The following is a 24,864-nucleotide window of genomic DNA, read 5'->3' as shown; positions in this document are numbered from 1 at the left end:
TATCGGTTATAATTTGCATGTTGAACGATTGCGGTTTACAACGGTTGTTACCACAGAACACCCATACTGTTACGTCTTGTCAGGTTTGCGAAGCCAGTAACCTGCGTGTAAGCTGAAGTCAGATCAATCCTCAGTCGTTGAAAGCCGGCCCTTTTTTATGTAGGTTTCATCGCCGCATGGTTGGTTCGTGCTACGCCAGCATATAATGTCACGACGCGTCGTCGTGTTTTTGCGTGGTTCGAACGTGTACTTTCGCGATTCTAAACCGAACGAACAGTACGGTAACACCTGAGAAATTCGGACTGCTAACGGCAGTCTGTGTGTCTGTTGACAACCCTCTCTGGGTTTCGCGCGGGCCTGAGCTGTCTCTGTCCCTTTCGTCACCATCATGTCAACCACGTCGATATTGAAGAAACGTAGTCCGTCGACATCGACCGTCGTGGTCGAGAACCGCGTGGGATTCAAGCTGCCTTCCGCCGACGAGATTGACGTCCAGGTGGCTTTCACGGAAGCCAACAAGTCGAACGTCATGGACAGCAACTACAGGCAGCTGATCAGTGTCCTCAAGTCGGCTGACACCGACGTGAGTTGTGCTTGAGGCCTTGCCCGGACACGCTAGATAGCTGTTCCTGCACAGTTTTCCTTCCATTTCTGTAGCGTTGACTGTCAGCTTTTTTTCTTTTCTTTTCTTGATTACTGAATTGGCATATTAGCGGTTCGACTACCAGAAACGAAGTTGTAATCAATGTAGTACTGACGGTAAAACAAGCCGAAGCCGAACATGCCGGCCGCTGGCCGCTCGCTTGCAACTCGTTGCGCAAGTGCTGTTTTTTGGAGGGGGGGAGTCGACAACAATTGCTCAACGGACCCGCAATCCGGCGACAGTCTGCGGCTGGCTTATGATCGATTTATTGATTGCTATATGGAGTTGAATGTCCCAAACCGATACAAGGGGCTATGAGAAGCGCCACAGTTAAAGGACCGGCATCAATACAACAATTTTTTTTTCTTAAAAGCAAATTCCAAATAAACCCCAAACAAACAGTATGGCAACTCTTCTAGTTTGGCCTCATTCACGTATGCCGGTATTGGGCATAAAAGCTTGGCTTTCGGTTCTAGCACACAACAAGATTTGCGGGTTGCGACTTTCTTCGCACTCTGAATTGTTGAACTGAAAATTCCTCGACTAGCCTAGAAAAAAAAAAAGGAAGAAAAAAAAAGGAAAGAAAAAAAAAAAACGAACAGCCTTATTGCTGCAAAAATGCAGTCAGTCTGTGGCCCAAAACTGTCATCGCATGTAAACTTATGTGATGAGTTGTGAAACTAGCATTTGGTTCAGTGCTGGTGCTGGGCATGATGTGGTGCACTTAATTAGCATTGTGCAGATCAGCGTGATCAGTTGTGGCAAGCGTGATTGGTGCGAATTGGTCGGTTTTTATCAGTGTCGGAAAGAATTTACATTTATGTTGTCGTTTGGGTGCACGTGGGGTTCTTCAGGATGAAGCGCTGGTGAGGTTGCTGAAACGCATCAAGAACTCTGCACCGCTGATTGAAAGGCACAATGACGAAGTGCTGGATTGCGTTCTGGTAAGTGCCAATGCGATAATTGTGCTGACACCCTTGTAATCTGCATGAAGACTTAAGTGTCTTGCTTTCTTTGTTGCTCCTTCGTTCTTCCGACACTCCAGGTGCAATAATGTGATGAGAGATAAAAGGTATGGAGAAAACACAAGCATGCATGCTACAGTCGTTACAGTCATTAAGTTACAGTCGAAGAGGCCTGTTTTCCACAGAAGCGCTGAAAGCGCCATAGTAGCACATAATGCTGAGGGACACCACCATTTCCAAAGCGCATACCACAAACTCTGACATTTTGAAAATTAAAGATATTAAAGGAGCATTTTTTTTTTTGTGAGTTGCGTTTAAATACTTCAGTACTATAGACTCTGTGAGCTTGTGTATTTTTATCATACAATTGTTTTTTGTGCTTTACAAATTAAATTTTTATGAATCACTAGGGGTGTTCGAATATTGAAATTTTTAAATATGAATCGAATGAAATGAAGGCAAAAAACTGTCTTCGAATATCGAATCAAATATGTGTGTACTATTACAAAGTTGCAAAAACAGAGGTAAAAGTTGCTTTTATTATCTTTTAAAAAATATCACTGAATTTTACAAGGCTGCTGCAGGTTAAAGAGACACTAATTACAGGTAATGCATTCAGGTAATGCTCTCAGACAGGTATATACGAGCTTTGATTGGTAGAAGGCAGAGAGCATGGCGCAGGTAATAGCATTTTGTACCGCAATAGCCTGTGTTATAATATGGCACATGTTTCTTCTCAGTGCTCAGATATAAAGATAAGGAGCTGTTCCGGCATTTCTCGTACATCGGATGAAAGAGCCACAGAATAAAGCTTGGTACAAAAGAAACTGAAACTGATTCTGTCTCATGGGCGTGATGCATATAGACTGAACTAGAGCAGACAGATAATGAGCGCGTCATGCGAAGTTCTCAATGGTTGAACATATTCTGAGGAGAATGCGGCCCAAGCATATAATTCGTTACTTACTCGAACATTCGTCGATTCTACCATTATTCGGCCCTCCCCGAGTATTCGGGAATTTCCGAATAGGCATTTTTCGAATCAAATACGCTTTGAATAAGGAAAATATTCGATTCATATTCGAAATTTCGAATATTTGCACACCCCTACAAGTAATTGTTTCTTACTAGCTGAACTTTGTCAGCATACTTTTGTTCTGTATTTCATCTTACTGTTTTCTACTGTCCCCCCTTATGTAACACCCTCAAATGATAGTCTTTAAGGGTACTGTGGTTAAATAAAATACATAAAGAAACCGAGACTGTGAAGGGGGAGGAGGTCGTATGTTTTTTGTGAGAAGTGCTCGATACAAAAGTACGAACAAAATGGTGCAAACTTTGCGTGATTAACTTTTATTAAAAGGATTAGAAACATTTACCACTCTTTTAAAATTATCATGCCATTTTTGTTGCAAATAATTTATTATTTATAATTTATGTAAAACAATCGAGAAATACGTACAAATGTGATGACAACAACATGTACGGCGTTTGAAGAAATTGAGGGAAGTTTAAGGAATTAAGTTATGTGGTGCAACTTCATAATGTGCCAATTTATCGAGGGCTGTAGAACTGGAAAATGGGGTGCCGATGTCAAAATTATGAACTGGCTTTGCCGGTGAAGCAACCCTAATTGCAGATGGTGAAAGGTAGTTGGTTGCTCTGTTTTGACACTCTTCACTATATTCAACGGCCCTGTGCTGCTTGCTGCCTTTCTTTTCTTTTTCAGAGAATCAACCTGCTCAGGAGGAATGTTCACGTCATAGACGCATTTTCACAGCTAGCCTGCGATATGGTCTTCATCCACCCCGTGATCCTGAGGAACATCGTCGTAGCTCTCCTAGGCACCTTCATGTCTCCAGGTTTGTGACAAAACTGTTGCGACGTTCACATTGTTGTGCTGGATAAAGGGAAATAAGAAAACATTTCAAATGAATTCTGGTCTCTGTAATATTTTTCATTTAAACATACTGCAGGCCATCTTTGGACCCATGCTGCTTCTGTGCGTGTTCGTCTTTGTATTCACAGCTTCTTGACTCTTTGCAGAAGCCACCTCAAAGGACACACCAGAGCGGGAAGAAAAATTCCAGAGGCTTCACGCACTTCTCCGGCTGCTCTTCAAGCTTGTGCCAACGTAAGTGTCGCGTCAATCGGCAGCTCTGTTCTCACTGTGCAAGTCTTGTCGTCGTAGTCAGCAGCTCAGACATATCACTATGGGCAGCGACCTGAACGGGACACCGAGGCAGAATATTGTCACGTAGTAGTGACGATGGAGAAAACAGTAGCAATACTGTGAATGATGGAACTAGCTTTTTATTGGGCGAACTTGTGGCCACAAAAATAGGCTACGCTCAAAGAACAACGATAGTGGCAAACGCGGTCGGCGGTTGTAGAAAATCTGATCAGCGGGTCAAGTGCGTCGGCTTTTATACATCGAGTCATCGAAGGTTCCAGAGTAATCGCTGGTGCCGACGTGTTTTCCAGAAAGTACTACACAATTCGCGTTGCGCATACATGCAATCAGATTACACAAGGTTCGGCGACAACAGATAGCGGATAGAACCATCGATAACATTCGAGAAACTTCCGCTACATGCAGGCGCGTCCTGCGCTAAGCGATAACACTTGTTGACGGTGAAACACGGTCACCTGAGAAAGATAAACAAGTACACGTGGCTATATTAAGCCGAGCTAGATTGAAAGATTAGGTTTCTGTATTAACGAATTCATAATTTTTAGCGAGAATATGGCTTTTTGTGGCGAGGAAATGATGAAAATGGGAAGTTGGGAGCGGCACCACCTATTTTAGATTATGGTACCTCTGATGTGACATCAGCACTGGCTAATTCACAGAGAATGCCATAGAGGGAGGTAACAGAGAGATTGAGTCGGCTTGTCTGTTTTGGCATCGGTCGTTGACATTAAGAAGCAGCAGCGAGACCTTCGGCGGGTCTATTTTCTACGCGACAAAGTCATATATTGAGCACACACAAAATGATAGTAATTTCTAAGTGAATACTATTCTATCGATCCATCTTGGCTTAATATTTTTCTTTGGTTTCCCATTAAAGCCTCAGTGTTGTGGGGGAGAACAAAGCAAAAGTTCGTGTTTGCATTGCTTTCACGGCCAGCACAAAACAGACGGGAAACACTGGGGACAGACGACACGGTTTGCTAACTTGCAACTGAATTTTAAGGAGAAAAAATGCTTATGCTTGCACGCGCATATGGAAAGGGAATAAGATAGCTTGACCCAGAAAGCTTGAAAGCCATTCAATGTCACACGATACATTGTGCTTGTGTGTGTGTATGCCGTCAAGAAATTAAAGAACACTTTTCCACTTGCGTGTTAGCACCTTCAATTGACCCACTTTTAGGGCTCGGTGGCTATGGGCTTGCGACACGGAGCAGAAGATTGCGAATTCGATTGCTAGCCATGGTGGCTTGCAATTCATTGGAGAAGGTACGCAGACATGTTCCTGCACTCAACTCACGGACAACATTCTATGGCAGTGAAGGGAAAGCTATGGAGGCGAATTGCGCACAAGTTGAAGCGCTTCTGAAAAAAACCTCACATTTTCATCTGTATTAGATTAAGCTGCAGAAGAGAAAACGTAAATACCTTATCTACAACAGCTAAATATGTCAAAACACACAACTGAGTGGCAATACTGAATTATTTTTCTGCTTTTCTCTTCCGCGTCTGGGTAAATGTGAAACCGTTGCACGTGGAAGCTGCTTTCTTTAGGAAACTGAAAGCACTGTGAAATGTTGCTGGACTGCTTGGCGCGGTAACACATGTGCAAAAGCTCTGCCTCCATAGCTTTTTGCCACAGAGAGTTGTCCGCGAGTAAAGCATTGAGTGTAGGTTAAAGAAACTGAAGCAGTCCAAAAAGGCCAACTGTAATGAAATTTTGGATCGCTTAAAAAACCTAGTTTAAGATGTCTGCACATGGATTCATGCAAAATTTTGTGTTTGAAATATTAGTGGAAGTGTTACAATGAGCTCGCAAAGATAGCTGCTTTTGATACCGAAACTAAAAAGAAATGCCATTACTGCTTGCTGAAAGTGACACACGACCCAGAACACACAAGTCCTTGGCTTGACCTCCAATGTTAGGCGACTGCCTGCGACGTGCTGAAAAATTTTTGAGATGACGTGCTGGGATTTGCGTCATAGACGCTTCACGCTGGCTGCAAGCGTCTTCTGCATGTGTGTTGCAATTAAGAAAATTATACAATCGCCAAGCCCTGTGATTTTGCCATGGCTACTTCAGTCTTCAGTGGTATCATTCACAACCAATTTAGCCAAAGTGCAATTTTACTACAGTTGGCCTTTAATCCGAAGCCTTTAACTACGGTGTCTCCTGTTAACTCAGTCTAGCTTTGGCACATTAAACACAAAAAAACAATCAATCAATCTGGCTTGAATCGTGCGCAGGGCTCCCGCACGGCTGATTGAGATTCTCGCCGAGGTGTTTCCCTACATGAAACGCGAGGGCGCCCAGCAGGCATCCCTCGTGGGTCATCTTCTGCGCCTGACCTCCTACATCCCCGACCATAGGCTGGAGTTGCTGCAGCTGCTCACCCACAAGGCGTTGCAGATTGACGTGAGTTGATATCTTTTTCTGATTACATTTCTTTTTTTACGCTTTTGAGCACTGTGATTCGACGCAAGTGGCAGTAACACTACTAGTTATTTTTTAATGAGCAAAACAACAACTCCATTCATGCTTACACACTGTGTGTTGGCAAACACACACCGTACAGATTGTTGTCATGTGTAGCATGTGTCTTGTCCATTTGTACGCCATTACGACGGCGTGTGTAGTGTGTCTCCACTCTCCTTGCTTGCCAAATTGAAATGCACAGCTCGTAAATACACAGCAGCTAACATCATTTTCCTTAAAGGGGCCATGACACGGTGGTCCAGCTATTCTCAGTTAATCATTGTAGCTGTGAGTAGAAGGGCCAGTATGGGTTATGCACATGCAAAAAAAAAAAAAATGTTGCGGTATTATTAGTGCTTATTTTAACGCAAAATTTCAGTTTAAAATTACCGCCTCTAAGCCTCACAGCGACCACCATTTTGACATGGCTTGTGTGACGTCAAGAAGTGCGGGGCCACTGCTGTGTCGTCTGCTCCGAAACCACGTGTGCATTGTGCCGGACTATCCTCACTCTGGATGCTTTGGCACAGCAAGGGCATCGTCGCATTGTGTTCACAATTGTTTCACTTGCTTAATCAAGCTGTCTCATGCTGACTGCCGAACGATAAGTATGTGCAAAACAAAGCTATGCATATATTGCTTACAATGACCATGCAAAACACACTTCATTTCGCCGCCCATCAGTGTTACCAGACTGCATTATGGTTGCACTGCCATATAAAAAAAATGAAATACTACTTTTCTACCCACTGAATGCACACAAATTTTGTCACCTTGCTATGGGACAGTTTTAACATGCAGTGCATAATGTCAAGCCTAAAAAAATTTGTTTTGTGTGTTTAACCATATTTGCTCTCAGTTACGATGATAAATTGAGAATAGATGGATGACTATGACCCTTTTAAAGTTCATGTGCATGAAATATATATATTTTTTTTTCATGTAATTTTTTCCTTGTCTGTGAGAATGTGAGCATTATTTTTATCCATGAGCATGCAAGCTTAAATTTCTTGCAAATTTGTTTCAATGTACATTTCAGCTGCACTGCCCCAAGGATGAAATAAATGAAGCTGAGCTCGAAGACGAGGACGATGCCATGGAAGGAGGCGACATTTTTGAAATGGTATGGTCGATTATATACACATCTTGCTGCGATGTAATATAGATCTTTTTTTTTTTTGCGTGTCCTTTTATCTGGTACTCTGGTGTAACATGTTATGGACCTCACAGCTGTCTTGTTCTATTTTGCTACAAGACATCTATAAGCAGCATCTATAAAAAAAGTGGGTTAGCAGATGTATCCTGACATGAACAACGCACTCATAAGGCTAAAATTGCAAAGGGATGCCAGTGATTCCCCCCCCCCCCCCCCCCCCCATGTGCAGGTAAAGTTGAACAGACTTTTAATGAGCCTGCATATACATGCGAACCCAGATATATCGAATCTAAAGGGGATCACAAAAAAGTTTGATATATCTAGGTAGTTTGATATGTAAAATGAAAATTTTTTACAGACATTTTCAAGGGGATTTTACAGTGGTTCCATATACACAAATAATTCGTTATATGTGGGTTCGATATATCAGGGTTTGACTGTAGTAACATTCTCTCACTTATAAGGACCAGATGCGACTTACACTACAGGAAGTCAGGTATAACAAAATGCTGATATATTGATCACGTTTTCGCTGAATTATGATGTTTAGCGCAAGTGCTTTCAAGTGTTTAGCATCAAATTCTACGAGTATTGGGAAAAATGCCTGCAAGTCCTTGCTTGCGAGCACGAAGCTCTTGCTGTAAAAAGAGAGCTATTGCTCTCGGTGCAATTTTTGCATTCGCTTGCATTTATTGCAGGAAAAAGTCAACGGAACCGACTCGGAACGTATGCAGCATCCCCTTGCCGACATTCTGGACCAGGTTCTCAATCAGTTCTACCTGCATTTTCAACAACACTGCAATGCCAAAGGTGCGTGATTTATTCTAACACAGCAGTGTGAATACTTGGTCAAGTGCACATTAAAGGGGTAGGGGGAGGCAAGTGAGCGTGCGTCTCTTCTAGCTCGGCTGCATGGCTGTCAGCGCAGTACGCGGCCTGCGCGCCCTGTGATGGAGTTAATCTGCGATGGGTGCAAAGACAAGGAGAGCCGAGATGGCCGTGGCTTCATGTGCGCTGTCTTCCCGCACGTAATCTCGAGTTTCGGAGACGCATTGAAGCGAGGGGGGACGAAGCATTCTCTCCGCTGTGCCTGTGTTCTTCATGACAGCTTCGTCCACCTACTGTGGGTGACAGTATTAGTTGCAGCGGCCGAGCAGACGTGAAAGCTTCGTTTCGTACAACCGATTCGAAGATATCGTCGACACTACATGAAACTGTACCTTTGGTCGCCGACTCCCAAATTCAACAAAAGAGTAATTTCTTTTTTCTGATTGAAATTCGTTTTTTCTGATTGCTCGATAATTCGGCAAATTTTACAGCCCCTTCCATGCAAGAAAAGTCCGTCAGTGACTGTACTTAGTTGCATAAAAGGTCGAGTTTCAATATAACGAAATTTCGATGTAATGAAGTAAAGTGCCAACTTCACCAACGCCGTTATATCGAGGTTTAACTGCACCTAAAAGAGCAACAAAAGTAGGACCCAAAATTTTCATGTCAGTGCTGCTTGAAGAGCCCCGCATAGGTGTTTTTCACGTGCAGTGTTTCGCATCTGTCGCATTCTCGTCATAGTGGTCATTTGCTGTTTTGCGTTGTCTTAGTATCGGGTGAACGTGATGTTCTCCTCCTCGCAGATGGTGAGCTGTCCAAGCTGGACTGGGAGAAGACTAAAGTGCTCTTCAAGGACTTCCTGACCATCTTCGACAAGATAGTCCTGCCGACGCACAAGTGCTGCCACGTCCAGTTCCTCCTCTTCTACCTGTGCAGCTTCCGGCCCGTGAGCAAAACTTAACACCTAAGATGGCTGTTTATTATTTTTTAAATGAAGATTACTAAGATCGCATGCTTATATGAGTGTGTAGTTAGGATTGTATTGCTGTGCACGTTTAATTATATGCCTTTGCTATCATGCTTCTGCTGTCACACGAGTATGCGCTTGTGGTATCAGGTAGCGCATGATTCTTGAACATAGTACAGTCGATCCTGAATATATCAAACTCAAGGAGGATCGCGAAGTACTTCGATACATTGATAATCCGAAATATAAAATATGCCCATCTGAAGTTGTCTAAAGACTCCACATGGGGGGGGTCTTGGGCAGCACCCGCTGTGGTGTAGTGGCTTTGTCATTGCGCTGCCAAACATAAGGGCGTGAGATCAAATCTCGTCCGTGGAATCCACATTTCAATGGGGGCGAAATGCAAAAATGTCCATGCTCCAAGTGGTCAAAATTAATCCGGCGTCTCCCACAACGGTGTGCCTCATTATCAGATTGTGATTTTGGCACCTAAAACCCCAGAATTTAATTTTTATTTAAGTCTCGGAGAGTCTTCCAAGATAGTGAAAAGCGGGAATTTACCGATCTGTTTCTCCAAGGCCGCAACAACGCACAGAAGTTTCCTTATTTCTTGTTTTTTGCAGACGAATGTCACAAGTCACTCGCGCTGCTGAATGTTCTTTGATAAACTGATTGCAATGCTAACACAATGCTAACAATGCAAGCCCATGTCACCCGGCCGTGAGACTGCAGGGTGCCTCGTATGCGTAGAAGCGCTTGTTGCGTGTTTTTATTCAGAAAAGGTAAAAAATGGATGCAGTACTGAAGCAAACCAGCCTATATATGGGCCTTGCCGCCACCAGCAAACTTGTACTGCGAATCGTGTGATAACATTCACAGTCCGCATGGCCGTTACAGTACGCCGTTTAAATGGCCAATCGTCGTACGTCGGCAACGAGTCATCAAGGCAGATGCTGTTAAATTTGAAAGTAGCTTTCAGCCTGCAGGACACTAGAGTCCATTCCCAGTGCGGCAACTGCGGGCTTGATTTCATTTCTGCAAGCTATTCACTGCGACCGGTCCTGCTCAAAGAGGCAGCAAAGAATGGTTGTGGGGTTTGATTATTGCCTGTAAAATTGTCCAGTGCAATGGCACTGCGTACTATGCCACACCACTGTCACGCAGACAGGTGAAGATGCATATCGTGATAGGGTTGGTGGCGATGGGTACCTGTCAGTGGCCATGCTTTTTGCTGAGGTCATTGCCAGGCCCCTGTGCATTTTCTGCTCTTACGTGCATGGGTGCCACTAAACCGAGACAACTGAGAAAGAGCATTGTCTTGTGGTGGACTTGATGATTAAGAGGCACATTTATGAAATTACTGGACATATCAGTCAGTATGAATGTTGCACTTGGGATTGTGAGGTTTTGATCAAAGATGTTCTATTGTGTATAGCTTGCAGCTGAGTCAGTTTCTTTTTGCTGACAACTCCTCAGGCGGCCCTGGCAGTTGCATTCCTGGACTACCTCTGGAAGAAAGTCCAGAACCCGGCCACATCGTGCATCGTGCGGCAAGCGTCGGCATTCTACATCGGGAGCTTTCTGGCCCGGGCGAAATATGTGCCTCTCAGGTGGGGCATCCATTGCTGCTTTTCATTTGCTTGACAGCGTTGTTTCAATGATTGCAATTGAAGGTGAACATTCCCTTGTGGATGAGTTTTTTTTTTTTTATTCAGCATCTTTACTTTTAATTTTAATGAAAGCTATTATGCAAAACTGAATGTGTCTTTGTTGTTAGGCTACCCTTCTATGAATCTGAAGAAATAAAGACTGGCATCATTAGGATAAAAATAACTTGAAACAAATTTGGCATATCAGAACGCATAATATACAAGTTACACGGAAAAATACACGCCCGTCTCCACCTCCAGCACCTTAAGGCCAACTGCTGTGATAGCTGAGAACATTTATAAAGCCTAGTCTCACATGGTGTAGGTATTGAGCAGTCGCTATGCAAAATTTTACATTTGAAATAAGTGTGGATTAGTTCAAACATCTTGCAAAAATAGTCATTTTATTGCGATAGCAATTATATGGACGCTCCTGGCGAATTTTCGCTCGCAGCGATGGATGCGTGGTCCATTTGGATTCTTCGATATGCTAGATTGGTGCTGTGTAGTAGTATTAAACATCAAAGTTGCTCTGACCAGGTTTGATGGTCCTGACTGATTTATTCCTCAGAATTTTGGCAGTTGTAAAACGCAAGAACAATCATAAAACATTTTGTTTGCAGTGTATGCCTTTTATCCTAAACCATTAAAAAATGAAAAACAAGACTTGGACTCGCACTCTCAACGTGATGCAATTTCACTGGTACCGGTCGCCAGTGCTCTTCGCGAATCTAACATTTTACATGAGCGCCGACTAATGCCAACGGTTTCCCGTCCAATCTCGTCACGCGCAGCGTTGAGGGGCAACGCCTGCAATGCCACTGGCAGTGCTCATGACACTAGCATTCTCAGACGCCTGGTAGCTGCCAGGTTGCTGTTTCTTCTGCACGGAAGAAGTTGCCTTGTTTACAGCTTCAAGCCATGTTGCACCCGCATGTAGTTAAGACGCCGACCGAGGTGGTCAAGCGCAACGTTACGCCTTGTTCTCACTGTCTGTGCTTTACCCTTTGGGCGAAACTGCCAACTATTTGTGATTGCTCACCGGGAATTGCAACTCAAAGTGTTGTAAACTGGTATGGCGCTTAGTCATGCTTCCATGGTCAGGCAGCACCTGCAATGCATTGAATATCTTGGAGGCCACGTTCTGGGATCTGCGTCATATCTGCCAACCGTCGGGTGCTCATGTCCTCTGCTAAGGTGCTATATAAATGCGGCTAATAAAGAAAAGTAGATGCTAAGATTCTTCAGTAGTATGTATTACACATTTGTAACTGATTTAGCCAAAGTGAAACATTTCTGCAGTTGGCTTTGTAACTTGGCACTGTCTTCGATCCACAGAATGTGCTGGTACCAGATTCAACAAAGAAAGCACGAGCTCTTGCGATTTTCTATTTTTTTTTGTTATGTGTGTTTGTTTAGGAAGATTTTACTGCAAATGCTCATAACAAATATAAAATGCGATGAAGGTGTTGTCATGTCAGCTATGACAGTTGAACGATGTTCAACGTTCAGCTGTACCAGCTTGTCAAAGTGCATCGTTTTATTGTATTTGGAGCTGTGCTCCAAACATGAAATGGCATTTCTCTTGCTTTTTTTCTGTATTGCAGCACGGTGTGCGACTCTCTGTCCTTGATGTGCCAATGGGCACACGGCTACATGGCCTCGCTGAACGACGGCGGATTCTGTCAACCGCAGCACGATGTCCAGCGGCACGGGACCTTCTACGCCGTCTGCCAGACGGTCTTCTACGTGTTTGCCTTCCACCACAAGGGCATTGCAGATGGCGAGAAAGGTGGGGGTCTGCGTGCCGCTCTGTGCGCTCCCTTGTCTCTGGAGTGCTGGCCGAGTACAGTGGAATCTCGTTGATACGATCTTCACGGGAACCGGAAAATATAGCATGTTATCCGAAAATCGCATCATCCAACGTATTATTCAGCCAAATCGTATTATCAGGAAAAGAAAAAAAATGTATTGTCCCAAAAAACGTATTATGCAGAATCATATCGAGATTCCACTGTAGATGTAGTGTGCTGCTGTCGAACACGAGGTCGTGGGTTCGATTTCCACCCATGCTGGGGCTGCATTCTGATGGCGTAATGCAGAAAGGCTCGTGCGTTTAGGTTACGGTGCACGTTAAAGAACCCCCCAGCTGGGCAAAATTAATCTGGAGCTCTGTACTGTGGTGTCTCTCATCGCCCCAGTGTTACTTTGGTACGTTTTAAACTCCACAAATCGTGTGTCTACTCGGGATACATGCCGTGCACGAAGCCTGATTGAGCTGTCGATCTATTAATAGGTTTGTCAGCCAGCTTGTTTCATCTTACAGGAGGCACTATTAGAGGGTGAAGGGATTAGTTGGCAAGTAAGCTATGCGATGTAAGTCTTCAATTCGCGAGCAAACGACGACACGAGCGGGGACGCAGGCAAAATGCAAATGCACTTTTGCTTGTCGTCTGTGTGTCTGTATCGTCGTCTGTTTGCACATTCACATTTTACAACACTTTAGAATGAAGCCTAATACAGTGGAACATCGTCAGTTTAAGCTACGAGGGGACTGGAAGATTATTCGAATAAGGTGGAGTTTGAACAAAAGTAAGCCTCCTTTTAATATTGTCCTCGATAATATGCGCAGTATAGGGCGCAATACAGTGATCAATCGATAATTCAGAATTTGTGGGCACTGCCTTAAAGTTCAAATGAACGGGGTCGGAAATATTGAATTCGCCAGAAAATAAGTTCCTATTTCACAAGCAGCCAAAAAAGCTTGCCAACGCGTTGCCTCATGCATGCAGATATGCTTACATACAACCTGGTCAGTTTGTCTTTTGACCATGGTTATGGCTGTTGCTGCAGGCAGTCCTAAGTACGGTCTCCTAATGCACCGAATCTCCATCCCCAGCCGTATATCACTGACTTCTTCACAAAAATCATTGTCAGGCTGTTCTTTCACTTAACTGCCGCCCTCTTAACTGGAAACATCAAGCGTGGAGTTGGCTCTGTGTGAAGTTGCTTGTTGATTGCGTCTAATGAAAAGTTTGCTATGGTAGTCAAGTTGATTTGTTGCAATTTATTAAGTAAAGGAACAAGCCTGGATGCGCGGAACTTACGCAGTTCAGCCTTTCACAACTTCGATTGGCTCGTGCTGTGGTTTGGGTGGAGTCATCTATGACTGTATCGACTAGGCATATCGTAAATTTCCATTTCGAAGAGGAGCGAGCAGCTTATTAAGATATAGCTTACCTGCTTGAACCAGTTAACTCAGTGGCTAAATTGGCACGTGGTCGTGCAGGTGGAGTGGGACTGAGTCTGACTTGTCGATCAGTGACTGTACCGTATCAACGAGACCAAGTGGCTTGCCATGCATTTTTGGTATTGCTGTCTCGGAAATTGCGGATCACATAACGAGTGTGCCTAATTTGAGCTTGGAACACGAAGGATAATCGCATGAGTGTGCCCTGTGAACAATGTGCCAATCAGATAATGCCACAGCATTTAGCACTAGTCATCTGTTGGCGATGTGAAACACCTTAAAAGGCCTAATTTTATACTGCATCACTAATTTTCTTGTCTGCTGAAGCTCGGCGTGCAATGGCGGTATGCTAAAATGCTGTGGCACTTTACCCTGTTCTGTGGCAATGCATGCAGTGTGGGCCTAACGTATCACACGAAGCTACAAGGTTTAATACCGTATTTTCGCGTGTATAACCCGCACCAAAAATTCAAAAACGTTAACAGCAAAGTTGGGGTGCGGGTTTTACGCGAATTTTACTTGGAGGGGGGTGTGGCTTCACGGCAGCGCGGCGCGTGCTGCCGTGTAGCCACACCTCGAAGCAAAGTTCTCCACCATTTAGTTTCGTTATCTCCTAGGGAATCCCACCTTCTGCCCACCACTGCGTGTTGAAGCTCTCTTCCTTTATGGTCGTCCATTCTCCTCCTCTTTACGGGCTGGCATTTTGCGGATAGTGCATGCGGCGCCGATGAACTCGTACATCACCCGTTCTCGCGGTGCTTCCTCGGTACTGTACCCGCGGTCCACGCGAAGCACTTCGCGATATGGCAGAGAGAGAAATTGCTGTTGCCCATGCAAGGGCTGCTTCGGCCACACTGTCATCCTCTGTCGCGAGAATGCTAGCTGCACCTGCTAAGCGATCCGATTCACGTCAGATGTCACGTGACCGATTCGTCCGCGATCACGTCGATCGTATGTGAATCCAGCTTTATCAGCATCGCCGAAGAAGTGGAACAGAGCCGCTAGCCGAAGATACTACGTGGACTAGTCGTGCATGCGCGGATAGACTGTGTTTGCAAATATTTGAGCGTTGTTGCATGCAGTTATTTCCGCGGGTTATACGCACGGATATTTTTGTTTCTTTTCCGGCTGTTGTAATTGGGGGTGCTGGTTATACGCAAAAAAATACGTTATCTGTGGTTCACAATGTTATGATGACTAGCGATGCATCGGACTCTGCCCAAAAGAGTGAAACTTCTTTTGGAATAACCGCTGCGGGGTTCTAGAAGTTTGAATATGTGAGAGTTCTTTCCAATTTGAATACATGTGACTATGCTGGGACTTACTGATCAATTAAGAAGATTTTGAATTACTAGTACTACTACTTGGATTTAACTGTGAGATAAAATTGTCTGATAATCTTCACAGTTTCAGAACTGTTTGTCGACTTTTTTCCATAGATTCACTCTGCTCCTCTGGTATCACTACAGACTTCTGAAATCCGTTTTGTGGGTTCATCATTAAGTGTGCCATACTATGTGCAGGCCTGCAGTACCTGCGCGACCTGAACTTGGAGGCCCTCGTGATGTGCCCGCTGAACCCCCTGAAGGCCTGCCTGCCCGGCGTGGTCAAGCAGTTCGCCTCGATAGCACGCCACTACCAGCTTGTCTACTGCTACAGTGTCATCGAGCGCAACCAGCGTCTTGCCCTGCCCACGGCCGGCGGGGACAGCGCACCGTACGGGGACACAGTCCTCGATGCATTCTTCCCGTTTGACCCCTATGTGCTGAAGCGGTGAGTGTGGAGACTTTCTGCAGCTCTGCGTCAATGACACTCTGAACCTTGTTGATTCGTTGTCCGTGAGACCACAAAACGTTTAAATAGAGTGAGAGATGGAGGGAGAAACATTGTAGGGGAGAGACGTCGCAGAAGCAACGAAGGCACCATAGAGAACTGTGCAAATGGAACACAGCAGCCAAGGCAATACAGTCAAAGCGAAACAACTGTTTGCCGCGACCGCTGTGGAAAAAACCGTGACCGCTATTGACGCGATTTTGAACGGCGACTTTGCGGTGCTGAAGGCACGCGCCCGACGCCGACGCACGCACCGAGTCGTCCAGTCGCTGCAACAACTGGCCGTCGAAACCGCGGTCGCTATCTATCCAATCATCGATGGCGACTACGCAGCTTTTTAGGCACGCGGCAGACGCGCGTACCGAGTAAAAATGAAACTACTGTTCACCGCAACCGCTGCGGAGAAAACCGCGGCCGCTATCGACGCGATCGTGGATGACGACTGCGCAGTTACGAAAGCCCGTGGCCAACGCGGTGTTATGCACAGCGGTAAACGCAAGAATACAGGCTTTAACAACAAAAATAGGCTCGAAGCATTCCGGCGTTGTTGTCACTTAACGTACGGTTTCAACTGATGGCTGTGGCGATGCGGACTCCGCCGCTTCGTTTCGGTTGGATGCTAGCGCGTTCTTGCTCTTTTGCGTCGCACATTTGCGGCGCTCCTCGCTCACCGAGCTCCAAAAGTAGTCCGAATTAACCGATGTGCGGACAAATAAGTTCGAATTAATGGGAGTTTCATTGCATTGAATAATGCATACACCGGCCGGGAGCACGCACCTTGTTGAGAAGTGTGCTTGCTGCTGCTCTTGTTGGTGTGATTTTCCCGCGGAAGCCACATTATAACCGGTATTTCGTCTCACGCGGCTGCACTGTAAGCGGTATGCGTATACATGGAGTTCTATAGGAGGGTAAACGGGAGTCGGAAAAGGCCGCGTTGTAGCCAGTTCTGCACTATAAACGCTTACGTTATAAGTGGTCTATACTGAAGCTAGCAACATGTTAATTAGGTTCTGCTGTAATCAGCAGCAGTGCATGAGTATTGTCTTTCGGGGGAATGAAACAGCTTGTTAAACTGTTCTCAACATTCTGCACATGCCATTGTGTTACTTGTTACAGTATTTTTCTTTTCTCCTGGATTATCACTGTTATGAACTTATTGATTTACACAAGACGTGTCTACAGTATCTGGAATGCATCGTGTTGTTCTTCTGTAATAAACTACCGTATTTATTCGATTATAAGGCGGTTATGCTTATAAGGCAAGGGTGCAACTGGGGTGACCCAAGAAAAAACATATGTTAGTATGCACACCAATATAAGGCTATACAGAGTAGCCGATTATCTAGACTCCGCAGGAATCGCCTAATATACTCAATTACTAAAACAGCCAAAATGCACAATGGCGACCATGAAATAGGAGGGGGGGGGGGGGGGGGGGAGCTTCAACGTGCGAAATGCAGGTTATATGCGAATTTTGCCTTTAGGTGTGGTTTCACGGCAGCGCGAATTTCTTCTTGTAGTGTGGCCTTACGGCACCACGGCGCGTGCTGCTGTAAAGCCACACTGTAAGGCAAAATTCGCGTATATGGCGGGTGGTGACTTCGAGGTTAAGAAATCTGGGGAAAAACCTCTCCTTATATTCGAATGAATACGGTAGGCATGTTTTATGAGATTGAGTGGTGCGTAGCGAATAGTGTTGTACATCCTTGAATATTAGCAAACTCCAGCGATTAATCTGGAATGTACTGAAGTGAATCATGTGCTATCTACTAATAGCAAGCAGACTTGACCTATGAGTTTACATTTTGACAACCAATGACTGTGCTCGTCAATATCGTTGTGGCTTGACTGTCGCTTTTCTTTCTGGCCGCAAGCTTGCCCAATAAATAGTTAGACTCTTAACTAAAATTTTGACGGTGTTTTGCACTGAGAGTAAGACTTTAATGGTTGGCCCTGCAGTGATAGTAAGACGAAAACAAAAACGAGGGCTCGATTGACCAAGCGCTTGTCTGGTCAAACTCTTGTTTCCATTTTCGTCTTACTTGCACCGTTAGATCAACTGTGCATGCACATAAGTTCGCCAACTTTCTGTTCTTGTAGGTTAAAGGCCAACCTCCACGGAGTGAACTTTCGCGGAGAATATTGCGCAGTGAAAAATCCAGCGCGAAGCGCCCCTGCATGTTTGTCACTTCACACAAACAAGAGCGGGCGAACGCCACCAACCGTACCTCCGACTTAGCCCGCAAGGAGTAATTGTGGCCAGATGAGCTCCACTCTGGCGACAGACGGAAGCCCGCGAGGAGTAATTGTGGCCAGATGAGCTCCACTCTGGTGACAGATGGAAGCCAACGGCCGTTCTACAGTCCAGTTGACCCGTTCTCTCTGCCGCGCGCGCGGCCACTTCCAATGCCGGTGTTCACTGCACATCGACTATCTGGAGAGAGTAGATTGGCGGCGAGCAGACAGTTTCTGGGCAGCAGGCATCCGCTGCTGAGCGGCGGACGCTGAACGTTGGTCGCTTTTTCGCTCCATGGAGGTCGGCCTTAAGGCTTCCTTTTAAGAGCAGCTGAATTTATTCTTGTTTCCTATGGGATCAATTGTGATATTTTCCTTTACATTGTCTTCTGATCAGTTGCCTCATCTTATTTTTCTGTCCCTTTTCCCTCCACGCTCCAGCACTGGCAAATGGATTGATCCCCTCTACAGGAAGTTCGAGAAGTCTGACGACGATGACGACGCAGACTTGGATGACGAACCCGAGGTTTGCATTCTGTCAACTTTTCAGAGAGTCAGTACTAAAATGATGGGCTGCACTATTGTGCTTAGGGTCACACTGTGAACATTGACACGCAAAATTATAGCTATAACCTGTTCTAGCCTGTTGCAATTTCGTAGCATACCAAATCTGACCTCGTAAATCCAAATTGGGTGCTTAAGCGAAGTAATTCCCGATTTTGGTTTTATGCACTGTCATCCAGCAAAAACATGTCAGTATATCACCATCACCGATTCGTAAAACAACACTTCGCACGGTGCTTCAAATGAGGATGAAGACTCCAAGAAACTTGTGCGGCTTCATCTATTCAGGTGCATAAATTGAAGACAACTCTTCAATGTCTCTGCTATACCAACTGTTTTACCGGATGTCTCACAGGAGTCAAATTAATGGTAGTCAACTGTATTATTCTGCTGCTTGCAGCAGAAGGCCCACAATCTTGCATGAAATATAGCCCACTTTCTCCTGTTACTTTCAAGGCCACCTCTATTATACCCCACCTATGATGTCACAGACCTGCATGATGGCTCGTAGTTGCTAATATTGGGGTGTTGTTCTTGATCATGAGTTACTCGCGAGTGAAAGCTCCCATACGCACACACACCCCTGGAAACTTCTAGCAAACAGGGAGTTAAAGCAGTTCAAGGAGTGCTACTCACACGAAAATTTTATATCTTGTCTTTCCTGTTGTATGCGGCAGCCACAGACCCAGTAATCACAGCCCGGAATCTCATTTGCTTCAGTGTGCGACGGGCAATTATTTGGGGCCTTGTTTAAAGCGACCAGTCCAAGTTTCGATTTCAGAGAGCAACGAGAGTGGCGCAACTTTATGTGAGGCTTCATAAACACAGCTAGTCATGGCATCACACATAAATGTGACGCGTTTGCGTGCGTGAGATCCGTGTTGCTAGTTTTCCTGCTCCATCTACGTAAACACGTGACACGTGCAGTGTCCTCGGCACCGTCCTCATTTCATCGTCCGGCGACGACCATTTTCTGCAGACGAGAGTTGCCTTTATACTAGACGTGGCCGATCACTTTCAGGTGTAGGCATCTTCAAACCAGCCGCTTGTCCCACGTGGCAACCCTACAGGAATGGGTGCTTTGCTTTCTGCAGCTGCTGTTACGTGGCGATGTAAGTGTGTGCTAGCGTCGGCTTGGCAGCACTTGGCTTCCCCGTAAACGAAGGCAAATTCGCATTTATTCTTGAAAACCACGTACATAAGTGCGCCAAGTGTTATATCGAACCATTCGGACAATAAAATTCAATCATTCTGCAAAATTGCTGTGAGAACAAAGCAGAGGTAAGCGCGAAATAATTTTTTTCTACGCTTTTAAGTGAAAAATGCACGAGTACGACACGGACAGCGTTCTGCCACGTGCGACTGCCGGGGAAGACTGGCAGCGCCGCCTGCTTAGCGGCACAGCACCGTAGTCTCGGTCCTGGGACGAGCAAAAGTGCAAGCAGCACGGTCTGCTCGGTGCATGGTAGGCAGAATTAACAAGAACTCGTGATGTAACATTGTTGTTTTGTCCTCAAATGTATTTACAACACGTCCCATGTTGATGTCAATGATGCGGGGTGATGCACATTGCGGTTGACTGCCCGCACGTGCTTTAAAATTTAAATATGTTTCCAGCTACACTCTCTGTTGATATTTTGTAAATGTTGTGTGTGATTGTTTGTAGAAATCGATCTCACAAGTTATGACAACTTCGAAATTTTGTGTCCGTACTTCTAAAGGGGCCCTGAAACACTTTTTTGAACATACAGTGGAATCTCATTGATACGATTCTGCATAATACATTTTTCGGGATAATACGTTTTCCGTTCTTTTCCCAGCCTGTGTCTTACAGGAGCAATGTATTTCGGATAATACGATTTTTGCATGATACGGTTTATTTTCCGGTTCCCGTGAAGATCGTATTAACAAGATTCCACTGTACAGTAAAATCTCATTACTACGAACCCCACATTAACAAACTTTTCAGATTAACGTAGTTTTCAGAAATCCCCCGCTGACTTCTTATGGGTTCAATGTAAAAATATTTCAGTACTACGAACTTCAGAATACCGAACTTTTCAGAATAACGATCATTATTCAGTTTCCGTGTCAGGTTAACAACGCCTCAGTACTACGAACTAATATTCAAAAATCTGGGGATTCTTTGATTTCCCCGTATCCAGTCACGGCAGCCAAAACAGGAGGCTAGTGGACGCCGCGGCGCATGGGTTCGGGAAACCTGAGTACGCTGGCACGCAGCATCGGCACGTTGGAAAGCGGGGCGGCCCCCTCTTGAAAGGCCAGTTGCCCATGATAATCACTCCACGAGTTCCGAAAAAGCCTTGAAAGCAGCGAGACGATCACGGGAATCGGTGACAGCGGCATGTCACAAGGGAAGCGGCTGTCGCCCGCGCACGTCTTTTCCGTACCAGCCAACCCTAAGGCTGGCAGATGACATGCCGGCGCGCGTTGCAGTGGGTCCGTCCCTGGTTTAGGGCGGCGCCCTTGTGCTCAACAACGACGCAGTGTATCCAAAGACCCCGCGTGGACGGATATTCCAACAGCGCAGCTCAGTAGAGCAGTGGGACCAGCGAGGCGAGAAGGTGCGCATCAGGTCGGGCATCGCCGCGAACTACTTTAGCTCTCGACTCGCGCTTTTTCATTCTGAAACAGGATAATAGTATGTCAGCTTAACATTCAGGTGAGCCGTTCTTTCTGAAAAGGTCCCAAAGTGGCGACTGTCATGCGCAGGGCCGTCCGAACACTAGCTGAGGCGACGACGCATCAGGTTTTGCAAGCGCATGCTCCGCCCAGACAGGTGTCGCCTAGCAATGGAGGCGCGTCTCTTCCTTCTTCCTGCGCGCCTCTTTTGCGCAGCTACGTGCGCGGAGAAATGTAACCTTCGTACTTGCGGAGTTGCCACACGGTCACACTTTGTACTATCTGGGCGGTGTCACTTACGCGCGCTTGTGCTTTGAAATAGTTCACTGTGTCCACCTCAAGCAAGACAGCTGCGGTGTCCACGGCAAGGAATGTGAAAAACAAACAAGCTTTGCAGGCGACATGGATCTTTCTTTTTGTTGGTAGTTTTCCCAGTGTTGGCATCTGTTTTGAGCGTGTCACTCTTATTACACGGTGCTTCGATGGTGCATGTAAAGTCCCTATATAAGAAAAGTACCGCCATCTACTCTTCCCTCCGCCGCTTCCTCTCCTAAAGCGATTGCTTTTTTCTTTACTTTTTGCTTGCGAAAGCCAAGTCGACGGTGGCGCACCTAGAAAGTCCACGTTGAAGCTTCCAGGCCCGGCGCGCGCCGTCGCTGCCGCCGGCGACTGCGGCTGCGCAGAGGACTTTCAACATGGCTCTCAGGCGGAAAAAAAGAAAATATAAAGAAGTCAAAAGCGCGCGCTATCATCGTCCAATCGGAGATACAGGAGAGAGAGAAGCGGCGTTTATCAAAGGATGGCGGTACTTTTCTTATATAGGGACTTTAGGTGCATGGGGCCGGAATCTATGGCAAATAGCAACAGCACTGGCCGAGAGCGAAAATCGCCGTCTTCGTGGATAGCTCATATGGTGACAAGTTATGAACTGATGGGTTAGTGGGCGGAATGGTTCATTTTTGGACTTTCACTGTAACGACTTCAGAATAACGAACCATTTACCGCGGTCCCCTGAAGTTTGTTATATCGAGATTTCACTGTAGTGTGAAAACATTGCTGATCTGTCGTAGAGGCTGCTGTGAACATGTGAGCCAAATATTATACTACAATGCATGCAGCACGGAATTTACAATCTTCTGTCAAACACCGGGAAAAATCGCTCGCTCTCGTTTCCGCAATGTTGTCATGCAGCATCATCGAAAGCAGTTGGACCCAGCAACGCTTTTGGCTGATTTCATGATCGCGAGAGCATTCTCAGTAATTCGTAATTGCTAACTGAAGTTAAATAAATGAAAAATATTTTTTTTATTCTTAAAAGACTGAAAATTCAGTTCTTCGCTGCGTGTAGCTGTGTCTGCTGCGTGTGGCCTCCGAGGTACCAGCGGCAAGCTGTGTAGTGTAGTCTACCGCGGCTGCCGCGACACTCAACTTTTGACCGGGGCTTTGTGCCCTGTTGGCTTCTCCACTCTGTAGCTTCCAGCGCGCTAGCTAAGTCGAAAAGAAAGAGAAAGCCGGATATCTCTGCGATAAGTCCACTTATAGTTGACGGACTAAAAAAATTATTGCAACCTGTCATTCGTGAGACTACGTCCTTTAATATTGAGACTATCCGATGATTAGTTTTAAAAAAGCGTTTCAGGGACCCTTTAAGAGAAAGCTTTAGCTCCGAGCTTCCAATTTAAATACCTGGGAAGGGAGAAATCGTTTTCTCAGCAGCCGCTGCATCGATTTTGATGGCTTTGTTGCAAGAAAAGTTAATTTTTTTTTACAATTGTTGAAATAAAAAAAAAAAGAAAAAAATGAAATTTTCTTAATATGCTGTATGTTTATCAGATAATTAAATTGTCACACCTTGTTATAACGAAGTTGCATCAGAGACGATACCTTCGTTATATCCAATATTCATTGTGCACATCTATGCATTACACACTGGTATTGACAAGAGACATCTTAGATTTACTTTGTTGTATCTTATAATTCGTTCTATTGAAGTCCAACTCTACAGGGCTTCGAGATACAATAATTTTTTTTTTCTATGCTTTATAGCAGAGGTGGGTGCCAGATTGCACTAAATGATATTACCAATGCATTATAGCAGAGGTGGGTGCCAGATTGCACTAAATGATATTACTCAATGCAATTAGTGAAATTTTGGTGACGGACTTTTCAAATGAATAAGTTAGGGGCATGTTGCGATTGCAGAAGTCAAGCAAGCCAGTACTAAAAGTATAGCCTCTTGCTAGGAAGCATCTGTTTTGAGAAATAAGTACTCGAGAAATCTACAGTGAAATCAGCAGCAATTCTACCCACACCCCTGCATTTTCTTTCATGCCAAAGGTCATTTCGATTTTTCTCTCTCTTTCAGGATGATGACGACGAACTGATGTGCAAGTCGCCCAAGTCACCGAGCTGCGTCGCCGAAATGTTCAGTTACGGCACGTCGCCTGGCTTCAAGCGCAGTCTATCTTTTGGTCACCACCGATAGTTCGGAAGCTAGTAGCGTAATTAAAGAAATCTGGGATTTAATGTTAGACGCTACCAGTGCGATGCAGAGGGGTGGCTTTTAATCTTTTCTTGCTACTTTTGATGCCACCACAGCGATACTGCCACTCGCGGACAAAAGGTCGGAAGGAAGTGTTTGACTTCTAATCGCAGCATCACGCAAAGACTATGGGGATGTCACTCGTCTAGGTTCTTCTGTGATGGGAAATGGCTAACGACAGTCTCCTCTGCTACTCTGAAGTGCTATAGCTTTAATTCTTTGGATATTTATAGGAAGTAAAATGTAAATATGGAAGCAAGTAATGGTTGAGCTGTCATTAAAGGTACGGGAAGGGTCAGAAGTTTACGGACACTCGATCTGAGAAGACGAATATTTTCTGTGCTTCGGCATGCAGCCTGGATTTTAAACGCTTACTTGTGCCAGTGTATGCGACCGAGGCAGTGTAGTACTGTTATAATGGCTGCAAGCCGAGAAGCTAGGCTGAGGTTAGACTTTTTTTTTCGCAGAACCTGAATGCTGTAAACTTCTTACCCTGCCTGTACATCTCCATTCTTTTAAACGCTAAATCCACGCATTCTATGAACTAAAGGATTTTGTACAGCGAATGTGGACATGACATTACTTGGTGATTTGTATATTACCTGCTGGCCAAGCCCTTGTAAATTTAAAATCATATTGCGAAATAAATGTTCAGAAAGCAAGTGTGTTGTGTTGTGAAAGTGATCATGTCAGTTGTGAAAGCTTTAGCTCCTATTTCAGCTATTGATTGTGTGAACCTGCAGTCGCAGCCCCTTTTGAGTGTGTCGGATGGTGGTTATTCGAAATCAGCAAGTTGAGTGTTTTTGTGTTGTTGGAATGGTAGGGGAAACTTCACGTGGTCGACATATTTGGTTGAGTGTTCAAAACGTGTGTTTGGGTAATGTGTTCTTGTTGGAAAATATTCCACAATAAAAATTGA

At 45.1% G+C, this 24,864-nt stretch overlaps 1 protein-coding gene and 1 long non-coding RNA gene across 3 annotated transcripts; both read left to right on the top strand.

Annotated features, from left to right (window-relative positions):
• The first annotated feature begins 134 nt into the window (after positions 1 to 134).
• Positions 135 to 24,594, top strand: LOC119452825 (RNA polymerase I-specific transcription initiation factor RRN3-like). 2 transcript variants are annotated; one of them, XR_005192137.2, is made up of 14 exons: positions 135 to 583; positions 1,498 to 1,587; positions 3,338 to 3,470; positions 3,655 to 3,742; positions 6,050 to 6,218; positions 7,318 to 7,401; positions 8,133 to 8,244; positions 9,066 to 9,208; positions 10,706 to 10,839; positions 12,486 to 12,670; positions 15,652 to 15,901; positions 18,638 to 18,722; positions 20,077 to 20,225; positions 23,769 to 24,594. XR_005192137.2 is itself a non-coding variant. In XM_037714779.2 (13 exons), the coding sequence occupies exons 1-13, from the start codon at positions 389 to 391 to the stop codon at positions 23,886 to 23,888; spliced, it is 1,788 nt and encodes a 595-aa protein (XP_037570707.1). In that variant the 5' UTR covers positions 136 to 388; the 3' UTR covers positions 23,889 to 24,594. The 2 variants fall into 2 exon arrangements, 1 of the variants encoding a protein (XP_037570707.1); XM_037714779.2 differs by lacking the exon at positions 20,077 to 20,225 and having other exon boundaries at positions 136 to 583.
• LOC125945503 (uncharacterized) lies at positions 20,232 to 23,762 on the top strand. Its single transcript, XR_007466937.1, has 3 exons — positions 20,232 to 21,888; positions 22,235 to 23,454; positions 23,504 to 23,762. It is a non-coding gene; the product is annotated as an uncharacterized LOC125945503 (long non-coding RNA).
• Positions 24,595 to 24,864: the final 270 nt, after the last annotated feature.

Source organism: Dermacentor silvarum, chromosome 5, assembly GCF_013339745.2.
Source record: "Dermacentor silvarum isolate Dsil-2018 chromosome 5, BIME_Dsil_1.4, whole genome shotgun sequence".
Lineage (NCBI taxonomy): Eukaryota > Metazoa > Arthropoda > Arachnida > Ixodida > Ixodidae > Dermacentor > Dermacentor silvarum.
Note: the sequence above shows the minus strand (reverse complement) of the source record. Positions and strands in the feature narration are given on the sequence as shown.

Bases quoted from the DNA above. Each gene is read 5' to 3' on its own strand.
- LOC119452825 (XM_037714779.2), top strand. From the start codon at position 389: ATGTCAACCACGTCGATATTGAAGAAACGTAGTCCGTCGACATCGACC. The intron at 8,245-9,065 runs GTGCGTGATTTA...TCCTCCTCGCAG, and splicing joins ACAACACTGCAATGCCAAAG to ATGGTGAGCTGTCCAAGCTG. The intron at 10,840-12,485 runs GTGGGGCATCCA...TCTGTATTGCAG, and splicing joins GCGAAATATGTGCCTCTCAG to CACGGTGTGCGACTCTCTGT.